The sequence below is a fragment of the Merops nubicus genome, unplaced genomic scaffold (genome assembly GCF_000691845.1).
Source record: "Merops nubicus isolate BGI_N331 unplaced genomic scaffold, ASM69184v1 scaffold3442, whole genome shotgun sequence".
Taxonomy (NCBI): Eukaryota; Metazoa; Chordata; class Aves; order Coraciiformes; family Meropidae; genus Merops; species Merops nubicus.
In genome coordinates this window covers 74,836-87,498 of record NW_008595628.1, presented here as the reverse complement: position 1 = coordinate 87,498, position 12,663 = coordinate 74,836, and the positions used below count along the sequence as shown (strand labels likewise).

The window sequence follows — 12,663 nt, the reverse complement described above, 5'->3', positions numbered from 1 at the left end:
AATCCCTGTTAGACAGAGAAAGAAGTATTTCAGCAAAGAAAGGATCTCAAGTTTGCATCAAGGCTGCAGATCACTTTTACCACTTATTCACACTTCCAATTTTCATAACTTCACTTCAAACAGGCACTCTTCTTCCTTGATTTCTCTGACCTTGTGAACACAGATAAAACAAGAATAAAAAGTGTCCTTGATGCACAAGGAGTGACTAATACCTCTCTGGGTATCAAATGCCTGTAGGAAATTAATTATTTGGCATTGAAATGACATCAGAAGACACGTTCATATAGAGCTGTGCAATTTGGTTTTAGACAATATTTCTGTTAAGCGATCTTATTCTTCCAAGTCCTGTTCAAAGTGTATAGAAAGCCTTTTCCACCAAGTCCAATTAGAACTTTGCTGACATAAAAATGACACTGTCATAGTGCCACATGACACGATGTGATTGCCATCAGAGGCTCTGCATATGAAGTGCAAGGTCTGTGGGGTGCACACGATGTGTCCCTCGGAGAACCACCAAAGGTCTGTTGCCTTCATGGGGTCCTTGGCAGAACTGTTTGGACCCTGCCCAGCACGGATATTATACAAAATCCCTGCCTAGTGTTATCTTGCGCTGACACAGGTGGGTATTAAAACGTTGACAGGAAGACAGTAACTTGCTGTGTGCAGGGAAACAGCCCCTTGTTTGCTACAACAGGCTGACAAATAATAAAAAGCATATTTTAATAATATTTACACTTATGCATGGGAGGAATCAAGAATCAGTAGGACAGGTGGTTAAAAAGGAAAACTGGAGAAACGTTACATTACTGTGAGAGAAATGAAATATGAAATAATTTCACTTGAATACTTATGTTTAGTGGACAGGGTAGCATCCTAATAATTCCCAGCTTTCATCAAACTGAATACCTCCAGCTCATGCTGTATGGCTGACATGTCGCTAGCTAAATTAACTCAAGAAATGTATTTGGAAACTTTGGTGACTAGTGTATTTATCTGTACCGACCAGGACTGAGACCAGGAGGCTGCAGGGAACACCAGGAAGCCTCCAGCTTGTATCCCAGGCTCCCCTCATTCTTTTTACTTCCAGTATTGTCACTTACTAGGACCATGCAGTTCAACATCCCTCCCTGTTTTAAATTGTCCTTCAAGCCACAGCTAATTAAACCAACATTTTCAAGAATTAAAACCACTTCAGCCTTCAGCAATAAAAAGAAGCCAACCATGATACCAATGTTTTTTGTCCAATTTTAAACAACAACAACAAAGCTTCCCCTCCTCCTCCTGCTACCCCTGCCAGCTCCTCTCAGCTGCTTCCCACTGTACACAAGTTTACTGGTGCACAGCTGGAGCACTGGGCTAGAAAGGAAGGTGTATGGGGAACTGGGGAACATCCCAGCGTTTGCTTCCTGCCCTCACCTGAAAGGCAAGTCAGGAAGAAGAACCCCAGGAGCTTCATCACACAAGGCTACATGGAATGTGTATTTACCCTGAGGTTTGCCTGCCTGAGGTCTAGATCTGCCCACGATGCTCTGCAAACCAGAGAAGCTCTCGCATGACTAAGCCGTGATTCTTCCATCCAGCTCCGAGCAGAGCCTGTCAGCTTCCCTGCTCGTTCTAAATGTGCCCAGGGATGGCTCTGACATGGCAGAGATGGATGGGACCACTACTGTGGTGCAGGATCCTTCCTCGGGCTGCTATGAGCTCATCCTGCACGCTGCCATGCCAGAGAGCTGGATCTGGCTAAGCTCCAGGCCTTGTGGAAGGAATTGGAAAGGAATTTAATCCTTGACCTACATCTAAGGAAGATCTCACCAAGCTCTATCAGTGTCTGTCCCCCAGAATATTGGTTGTTTTCTGTGAAAAGCTGCTCTGATGTGTACGAAATGGATGCTATGTATCCCTGGCTGTGATGGATCCCAGCGGATCCTCCCACTAGCTTTATATAGACCCCTTTACTCACAAAAGGTGACACTGGGAGAACCAGAGTCTAATTCCATTAAAGAGCACCCAAATTCCCGTTTGGCCCCACAGCAGCAGATGCAGCGTCCACCCCCAAGCCCTGCCATGCGCAGGGAGGTATCAGGCCAGGGAGCAAAGCCTCCAGGGACACAAGTGCTCCCAGCCTCTGCTCTTGGTACAAAATACCCAGGAACGCCCAAGTTTACACCAGCGACAAGAGAAGCACTGCACATCTCCTCGTGTTCCCAGCCAGCAAAAGCAGGGCTAAACCCCAGCCCGTGTTTGGGCTCCCCAGCCAGGCGATGCCAGGAGGACCACAGGCAGCAGCACCCAGGGGTCACTCCGACCCGTCCCCCTCAGTGTCCTACCTTGCCCGAATGGGCTGGGAGCCCAGTCGGGGCCCCAGGGCGCTGCCGTTGCCCGGGGAGTTCTTCCTTGCCAGAGCAGGGGATATGGAAGTGGTTCGTTGAGGCACCTGGAAAAGAATGGAGACACATGCCACCACCCCACCACGACAGGCAGCCAGAGGACCACCTGCCAGCACTGCCCTAAGACCCGACCTACAACCGATTTCCCGCTGTGAGATAGGCAATGTTGATAGCAATTATAAACCACAAAACTCATGGTTTTCAGGAGGAACTGCCCGAGTGTGAGAGAGAAATGAGCTGCCACTGTGAGCTCAAGGATGCTCTTGGCAGAGGAGCTCCGGGCAGGACACAGCAGTCCCGCTGCCATCAAGCAGGGCACTCACTTTTTTAAAGACGAGTGTACACACACACACGCGCGCGCACGCACGCACACGTATATAAATCAAATCCAACAAAACCCAGAAAAGTGATTTTTAAGACAAAATTCAGACTGAAGTGCATTTCAGCAGCCACAGCGGTGTCATTAGCATGTCTAGTTCAGATACAGAATCACGGAATTGTTCTGGTTGGGAAAGACGTTCAAGATCACCAAGTCCAGCTGTTAACCCAGCACTGCCAGGGCACCACTAGCCCATGTCTCTTGGCACCTCATCTACGTGTCTTTTAAATACCCCCAGGGATGGGGACTCCACCACACCCATGGGCAGCCTGGTGCAGAGTTTTGACAACCCTTTCAGTGATGAAATTTTTCACAATGTCCAACCTAAACCTCCCATGGCGCAATTTGAGGCCATTTCTTCTTGTCCTATCACTTGTTACTCGGGAGAAGAGATCAACACCCAATTCACTTTCAGGTAGTTGTAGAGAACAAGAAGGTCTCCCCTGAGCCTCCTTTTCTCCAGGCCAAACAACCCCAGGTCCCTCAGCCACTCCAGATAAGACTTGTTCTCTAGACCCTTCACCAGCTTTGTTCGCCATCTTTGGACACGCTCCAGCACCCTGATGTCCTTCTTTACACCTTCACCTTCCAGGGTCCCAAAACTGAACTGAATATTGTTATATGAGTATATAACACACCAGCAGAGAAAAGGTGTTGACTGGTGGGCAAACAAGAGGACTGACAGTGGAAACATTCAGACAGATCCACCTAACACCCTCATTAAACACTATGACCTTCGTGGAGCTTCAGATGCCTCTGCCAAAACCCTGCTGCCAGCAGGACAGCTCACCACCAGCAGCAGCAGAACCCCAAAGCCAACCACAGCCTACGGGTGCTACGGAGGGTAACCCTGGAGCCCTGCCTTGTCCCGTGGGACCACGGGCATCGCCTGGGCCGCAGGCACGGTGGGCTCACCTCCATGGACAGGCACGATGATACTCACCATGCAGTACCTTGCACCAGATTAACAGAGGGCAAAAGAAACGGATGAGGCATTTTTTTTGAAGAATAAACACATGGTTATGTTAGGCGAGATAAAAAGATACATAGAGAGAGCAAGCTTTCTATTCTGTGGCATCGCTAGCTACAGCTTGTCTCATTAAAAAGCCATCTCCCCTCCGGGGAGGGTACTCTGCAGTTGGGACTCGGGGAGTATTTTTACCTTCCTCTGAAGCATCCAGCCACAAGCATTGGCAGAAACAAGACCCTGGACCGCAGAGTCAGCCAGCCCTGCCTCATGGGGCAGTCCTTTCGTTCCTGCTTACAAACACATCAAACCCGCTTCAGGTAGTAATGTGTCAAGTCGGACTCCTCAAGGGTATGTTACTGTCCACACAACAGCCTTAAATGGGGTCTGGTGGTGACACCTTCCAGAACTCATGTTCTCTCAAGCCAAGGGGGGAAATACTCCCCAGTGCTGAAAACCAGCTTTTTTTTTCCAAGGAGGAGGTGCCGTGGTCTCACCGTGTTGCACATCCCTGCAGTTAAGAGATGCCCTTCTCAACAGACTCAAGTCAAAAGCCAACGTGAAAGTGCAAGTTTTTCAAAATTAGGTTAAAACCAGGCACCCTCCTGCACTACTGAGTAGCAAAGCATACAAACAGCTCCAGGAGCCGCGGGCTTGCTTTTCCTCTTAGGTGAGCACTGATGTCTCCTCTTGCATGGGGTGGTACCAGAAATAGGAACATTATTAGCACGTGTGACAGACCATCACAGATCCCTCACTCAGGGAGGCCTACCTGGTAGCTGGTGTTTTGCTTTTAAAAAGACAGGCCACTTATTTTGCTAATACTTAGAAAAACTGCCTCTTGCTGAGGGACAAATACTGCCTTGCTGTCACTGACCAATTTGTCATCCTTTTTTTCAGTGAAAAACATCTTTGCAGGCTCAGCACCGATTCACTGTAAGGGCATCTTTAATGACTAAGTTATAATTCTTCCAAAATGAAGGTGTATAAACAATGTGATCGAAACACTGGTCCAGAAGAGTCTTAATTAAGAGGCTCTGCCAGACGCTGCCAAAATGCCAATGAATGTATAAAGCTCCTGGAGCCCTTACAAGCCTTCCATCAATATTGATTGCAACTGGAGGCACAGTACCAGACTAAAAAGGACCCGTCTTATTGAGTATGACAAATTTTATGTTCCTATAATTCTATTTAAACAGAAGGTTGTTTTTTATCTTAGAGAAAGAAGATATTAATTTATTTTGGCCTCTGTCCAGGCTCGAGAACTTTCTTTGCTGGAGGATGATGCTATTTTGCAGTTCTGTGTGTGCACCCGAGAGCAGCTCCCAGCACCTTGTGCTAAACCTGCCTGGGGAAATGCAGCCCCTGGGCAGGTGGCTACTTGCCACGCAGCCACCGGGATGGGCTCGGACCTGCCCACTCGTCCTTGCTGGAGGTGCTGAGCTCTGGGACTGCTTCTTTGATGTGCTGAAAGTGAGGAGCGGTAGTGTTACCTTTGGTGGAATGTCTTCCTCCTGCCGTAACCAAGAACTTCGGTCAAACTTTTCAATGCGAGGGGGCAGAGGAGGGTTTTCTGAGGTGGGGTCCGAGTTCTGCCTTGGCATCTCAGTGCGGTGAGAGGTCACCGTCAGAGCCTCCTGAAACCCAGCCAGTCCCTTTGCAGGCTGTTCATGCAGTGACTGAGACCCAGACAAGGAGCTTCCTTGGGATTTCACAGTGACCAGATGTGGAATCTAAGCACCAAGTCAAAACACAACTATCAGTAAAAAAAAAAAAGGAATCAAAAAAGAAATTTAAAAAATTGATTTTTTTAAAAAAATGATTTTGATTAGCACTTCGGATGCACTAAAAAGCCCCCTCGGTTTGAGATCAGCACTGCCTCGGTTTCAGGAACTTCTGACTTATACCACTTCAATGCAAGATCTATCAAAAAGTATGCTCGCACAGCTCAGCCTTTTAAAATTGGGCAATGTCACTCTCCAGCCCTGGCCCCTCCTGCGTGCTCAGGGTGCTACAGCTCGTTCTGCCAGCCCCGGGCCATCCGGTGGGTACCACCTTGGGGACAGGGGCAGGAGCGTGGGCAGGCTGTCCCCTCCTGCCAGCTCCCCCACACACCATGCCCACCCCGGGCTCTGCTTGCCCAATTTCCAGCTCCTACGCCTGCACCTCTACGGTTCTGCTAATGAGGTTTGGCATGGATTTTCCCTGTTAAAAATGAAAAAAAAAAAAAAAAAAAAAAAGATAAGGAAACGATAATAAATAATAATTGATAAAAAAAAATTGTCAGGAATTCTGAGGCAGAGATGGCTTAAAAATAAAGTATCTTGAGGCATGAGTTTGTATAGGCCTAGGTAGCCCCTATCCTGTGGATCAGCCCTATTGATCTAAAGATTATGAGTGAAAGGAATACTGACCTCTGTCTGGGAAAATCTCAGAAATTCACAGAGTTAAGGGTTTGTGAAATCAGAGCTTCTTCCAAGGCCCCTGTGAAGCTGCACTTCTCTTATACAATGGGGCTGTAACTGTCATTTGACATTTCTACCTCCATGTATGTACACGTATCATGAGTACATGGGTACACACACACATATCCACACGGCTCTCTGGGGTTCAAACAACTTTGTCATTATTATTTTATTAGCAAACAAAGGTCTTTGTAGCTGTTGACGATACAGGTTGCCAAAAAGGTCACAGAAAAATATTTGGTCAGTCATAGAGATTACAGTGAAGTGGGGCTTTACCCACCTCCTAAGATATATAGGCCATGTACACTGGGAAAAAAAGAGCTGTATGTTTAAGGGCTTTTCTGCACATATTTTGTTTAAAGCTGGCACTTTACTGCTGTCCTACAGACGTGCATACCATGGCACGTAACTGGCACATTTTCCCACAGAAAGCCCAGCTGGACCTGGAGCAAAGGCTTTGTACTTCCCTCTGAAATCCCTGCTGGAGTCTGTGGATCTGCAGGAGCAATTGCAGGGGCTGGATCAGAGCCAGCATCAACACTCCTACAGCCTTCTGTGGCAGAGTACTCACAGACCTCCTGACTGGGAGGAACTTTTAAAACGAGGAAACCCCTCCTCTGTGATGGTCATGGTGATCTATGCCCTGTCCAGATGTGTTTGTGACTGATGTCAACTCAATGGAAAACCAAAACAAAACCTTGAATTAAAGCAGCAAAGAAAGAAAAACCTCTTTCTGATGATCCTCAGCACCAAAGCGTCCTGAGACTTTTGTACCAGGCGCTGGGGTTTTAGTCCTTTACATAAACCAGATCTGAAGAGGAACAGAGCAACTGCTGCACTGGACCAGACCAGCAGTTCCTCTTGGTCCTCCTGCTTGTTTCTGGCAGCAACTAGGACGTGATGCTTCAAAGGAAGGTATAAACCAGTGTGATGTTTCTAACACATGGAGGTGACAAGAAGAATCCACTCATGAATGTAGATGCTGCTCTTCCTCACAAATACACTCAAGGCTGAGAAACCAGGGAGCAAGACACTACATTTCCCTTTAATCCACTCTGTTTCTTGTTATCTTACCAGTATTCCCAGCATCCTGGCTCCGGGGAAGCTCATTACCTGTGGGTCCACGGGTCGGAGCAGGGGTGGGGTCCGGGCCGGCTGCACACCACTAATGCTGAAAGACTCCGACCGAGGAGGCAGGTTGGGGTCAGAAATCCTGTTGGCCACCTTGTGGGGCATGGCCGGCGAGCTCTGGCGATTGAGCCGGGAGCGCTCCTCCACCTGCAGCGAGACCGGACCAGGGTGAGCGCCCCAAAAAAGCCGTTCCCCAGGGAAAACCAAGGCCTGCACGTCTAGGTATGTATCTATTGGATGCTCTTTTCTCTTTATCATGCGTGTTGTACGACCGTGGAATCCACCTTACCCAGCAGATTGCACAGGAGACGCATTTTAAAGACACCGGAAGCACTGCTTGTATTTATGCACCTCATTCATTCCTGAATATGAAAGGGAAAGAATAAAGAAAAAGTCAACACGCCTCAGAGAGGTGTTTCTAGAAGATGACTCCCAAGAAGCTCTTGCTTCTTCTTAAACATATCTTTAAGTAAGGATAGCCTTTTCCTTCACTACCAGCAACACCACGAGGAGTGCTTTTGTTTGATCTGAAGAAAAGAACAAACGCAGCAGCCAGAAAATGGCTGGCTTTGATCTAGATCTAGTCACTCTGGCACCTTGTCATGTATGGAAGTGGAAAAACCTCTGTTACTGATAGAGAAATAAACCCAAAGCCCACTGCTTTGAGCTACCCTTGAAGGGAGTGCAGTGGCTTCAGCTAACCCAGACATGTGAGCAGTCTGGGTGCTCCTGCATTAGACTGTGTGCATTGATATTCATGCAGCATATGCCATGCAGAGTTTCTGACAATCTGATGTGTATTTTCGTTTATGTATCACTGACTTGTTAAATACCCTTAGCATGTCTTGATTCCACCACCTACAATGTCATGTTAAAAGGAAATCTTTGAAACAGGTTTGCTTGGACAGAACCACAGCTCTTCTTTAAGTAAATAAATACTCATCAAACAAAAGAGCCATTCTATTAATAAAAATCAATCTTTTCCTCTTTCAGATACTGAACAGGAGTCAAGAGTAGACTTTAGGCAAGGGACCTGTGTTACAGACTCTTTCCTTTGTAATTCATGAAGCCACTGCAGTGGGCCACTGCAGTGTCCTAAGATGTCGTCAAGACATCCTCAAGCGCTGGCCACTGGCTCGCAGAGGCTACAGAGAGCTCATGCCAGCCATGCCCACAGGAGCCAGCACAAGGATGGGAAGGAGAGCACAGTGAGAAGAACTCCCTCTGAACAAGGGACCAACAGCAGGAGCACTGGGTCGCAGGCTGGGTCCAGCACCTCTCCTTACCAGCCAAGCCCAGGCTCCGGTGACAGCAGCACCGAGTCCTCAGGCTGTTTGCAGGCGCTCTCAGCACGCTGCCAAGCCATAATGTGCCGCTAATTATGGAGGATGTCAATGCTTGCCTGGAGAAGGCAGGAGAGTAATGAACTGGGGATGTCTGTGTATTGGGAAGGAGAAAGGCAGGTTTCCCATTGCTGGCGTCTCCTCTCCAGCACTTTGTTGCACCAGCACAGCAGAGGATGCTCCTGGGACTCTCCAGCTGTACTTCATGGAGCCTTCCCGACTCCAGCGTTAGACAAAGAGTGGGAAAAAGCAGCAAAACCCAGAAGGAATTCATCACTGCTTCAGTGCAAGCCATCTCTAACTGAACTCAAGATTCCCCTCAAACAGGAAACATCGTTAACAGGTTCTGTGCAGGTCCCAGTGGAAGGCTGCTAATGTTTTAATGCATCACTTCAAAGTGAGGGAAGGGTACAAGCCACGGGGACTGAAGGAGGAACTCACGTGTGCATTGGCTGCTGTAGAGACCAGCACAGCTCCCAACACACAGCCTAGCCTAGAGCCCTTGGGAAGCTCTGGGCATGTGCATCCATGTGTGTTGCCAGGGACTTTGAACAACCTGCACTAGTGGGAGGTGTCCCTGCCGGTGGCAGGGGGGTTAGAACCAGATGATCTTTAATGTCCCTTTCAACCCAACCCATTCTATGATTCTATGGCTATTTGATCAGGCTGGTTTGTTTAGCATGAAAAAGAGAAACCCTTGACCATGCTCCAGGGAAGCTATGAAAGATGTAGCACAGCCTGGCTCCTAACCCAGAGCTTTGTCTTCACCAGCAGGTCCATCCTTTGGAGTCACCACATGAGGATGAGTGAGGTGGGGAAGTAAGTGCATAAAGCAGAGGTATGAAAAGCAGAGAGAGACACAGTGCAAGGAGAACTCAGCTGTGGTGATCCAGCTCCTGAGAGAAAAGACTTGAGACCCAAGAGCATAAAAACAAGGATGGTATGAGATATCATGCAAAATCCCCATCAAGTATACCAGCAAGTGCTGCAGAGCTTCCAGAAACTGGAGGCTGAGCACCAGACTTGTCTTTTCCTTATTCCCAAAGGAAGACAAAGTCTCAGTACTTCTCTTAAATTAGCATGCATGGGCTGGGTGTGGCACTTGCAAGACCCACAGTAGGCTGATTAAGTATCAGTGCAAATCTACCTGTATAGCTAGCAAGGATGATACCTCAATATATGCAGAAAAGTACCTGAACTGTGCTAAAAGTGGGACTGTGCAGTAGATAAAACGGGATGGAGGGAAGAGGAACAGTTTTGGGAAGTTCTCTATGATGCTGTGGCAAGGCAAGACACCAAACTACTGATCCCAACAGCAGAAAGATGCCACACTTGCTGCTTGGAGCATTTAATTAGAAACCACAGTGACACACGTAAAGAACAAATGGTTTGGAGCTGGAGATGTTCCCCAGCAACAGAAAACCTCATCTCCCCTATGACTGAGGCCACATTCTGCTGCTCTTATTCACACTGCACAGTTCCCAACGCCCTGCTTCCAGTGATGGCATCAAAAAACTCCTCCCCCCATGGAAAAGAAGAAATGGGCCTTTGTGTTTGAAATGGAAAGCTAAATCCAGCACTTTTCTCCTTCACCTCAGATAAAGAATAAGATTCCTTTTTATATATCTTTGTTACTATTTTGAAGACAGTGCCAAAGGTACTTTAGCAACATCCTAGAGGATTTATTTTAAACCAGGCAATGAAGGACAGCATTTAGTCCCTTTTTTCCTGCTTCCTACCTACTCTCAGCACTTTTGCAGGTGGACAAGAGAGATCCAGTTCTGCACAACACTGCAGAAGCACCATCCAGGTGGCAGTCTCTCCTGTCAGAGGTGGCTCAATACATCTGGAACACCTCATCTGCAGAACCACGTACCAAACCTCTCCTCGCACTGGAAAGGCTGGAGAATGATGCTGCATGAAAATCTGTCATCTGGCATGTCACCACCAAAAGCCTCTGAAGACTAAATTGGAAAAGAACCCAAGGGAGTATTAAAGAGGTGAAAAAAAGGTTTTGTTATCCACAGCTATGTCTGTGATGGTTTAGAAAGGCAAGGAACTGTTTGCATTATTGGCCTTTGCTTAGCAAGGGACTGAATTTCTTGAGCATTTGATGCTTGCAGGTATTGTGGACGCAGCTGAGGGCTGCCAAGAGGAAAGACCAGGAGAAAGCTACATGTTGGATGCACATCACATCTCTGCCAGGACTAAAGTGTGCCAGACATCTGTCAGCAGAGCAGTGATTCTGCTTAGTAAGAAGAATAGGCAAGCTATCAAAAGATCTTTCTGCCCAGGAGTAGGGTTACAAAATTAAACCAACTAAACACAAAGAATTTCACAAAAACTAATAGCGAAAGTGAGGACCAGTCTTACTGGAGCCACCACGAAGAGATTTAAGGAGAAAGAGTCTGCACAGGATCCTGAAACCACACTGCAGACAAAGTGTGTCTTCATCTTTCCAAGACTGTTCAGACAGGCAATAATTAATATTCAAGATCTCACAATTGTTACAACAATTCCCTCTTTCTGCTGGAGAGAAAAAGAAACATCAGCAATGTGGCTCGCCTTCCTGAGAATCATGAAAGAGCAACCCCAAGAGATACAGCCTGGAGCACAGGAGGAGAAGGTGTCTGATCCCTGCTTGACTACGGTGAACTGGACTAGTGCTCAGCAGAGCCCTGCTACATCCACCCCCTGCATTCACCCCTGAACCCCAGCACACTTGCGGACACGCCGAGAAGGAACATCAGGAGCTCAGGAGGATCCCCTCCAGGAGGGCTCCATCCTCCTCCTTGCATGCCATCACAGAAAACCCTCCTTCCTCCACCCTCCTTGCCTGCACCAACATGCAGATGCTGCGTGGAATTGGGCATGTTTCCAGCACAGCTAATGGCATCTGCTGGAGGCTGAGGCAGCAGAGCACAATCTGCTGGATGTATTTTGGACCAAACCACACACCCAGCCCTACGGATACAGCCAAGCACTGCTGCGCTTCCCTTCTCTCGCCTACCTCCTTGGCCCAGGCTGGCTTCTCGCTGGCATTTATCCCTTCTTTGTAATGGTAGAGGGGCTTCTTCTCTGCTGGCCTCTGGTCCTGCCTCTGCTGCTGCTGCTGCTGCTGCAGGGACACCAGGTAGTCCCGTTCCTGCTGGAGCTGCCTCTGCAGCCTCTCTGCCTGCCGCTGCTCCTCCAGCTGCTTGCGCTTGTACTCCTGCCCAGGAGAAAGCAGAGTGTCATGGGTGCCTGGTCAGCCTGGAAACGCAGGGCTGCAAGCTGCACGTTTATCTGTCTGGGTGGAAAATGGGGCCCGTGTATCTGAAAATATGTTTTCTGGCAAAGCGCACTGATTTGAAAGGCTTCAGGAATCTGTAAAGCCTTTAGGACTGTAAAGCAGCCTCCTCTCTCCTCGAGGAGAGACAGCTGGGAGGACAGAGTCAACAAATCCAGAGATGTGACCCTGGTGTCAACACTCTGCAGCCAGTCAGCTGCCCTGGCAGCTGGGCATGGGGGATGACAGCACTGTCTTGCTGGGGAAACCCTGTGAGACACCCCCCAGGACTGATATCTGCTTAGGAGTCACCAGTGACTTTGCCCAGATTTTTCTGTACGGGAAGAACTTTGTTTTGGATCAATCAGATGAGGTGCCAAACATCAGCAGGTCAGAAAAAAACCAACTGAAGCCAACTTCTCTGTAGGACCAATTCACTGTTTGTGGGAAGGGCCACAGAGCAGAGCCAAGTGTGTGATCCTTCTGAATCCCTACGGCTCTGTGGGGTTTAATGAGTAAATAATTTTGAAAGGGCCTTTTTAAAAGGCAAGGGCTTGTGTGAGGGCTTTTCTTTTTCCTAAATAAAATTAATAGCAAGAGCAAAAAAGCATAATCCCTGTGGATTAAAAGAAAATGCAGTGAGAGTAACAGCCATCAGTATTAAAAAGGATAACTCAAAACCAAATTAAATTAAAAAAGAAGACACCTAGAATGCAAACAGTG

General features: G+C 47.9%; 1 protein-coding gene across 1 annotated transcript in view; it reads right to left on the bottom strand.

Annotated features, from left to right (window-relative positions):
- TNIK (TRAF2 and NCK interacting kinase) overlaps window positions 1-12,663 on the bottom strand; it is a gene marked incomplete at its 5' end in the record, with an annotated part of 74,660 nt that overhangs the window by 26,092 nt on the left and 35,905 nt on the right. Inside the window, 4 exons of the mRNA XM_008936123.1 lie at window positions 2,328-2,434; window positions 5,227-5,466; window positions 7,312-7,476; window positions 11,683-11,883. Coding sequence (XP_008934371.1) covers window positions 2,328-2,434; window positions 5,227-5,466; window positions 7,312-7,476; window positions 11,683-11,883 — 713 coding nt within the window. The remainder of the gene's footprint in view (window positions 1-2,327; window positions 2,435-5,226; window positions 5,467-7,311; window positions 7,477-11,682; window positions 11,884-12,663) is intronic.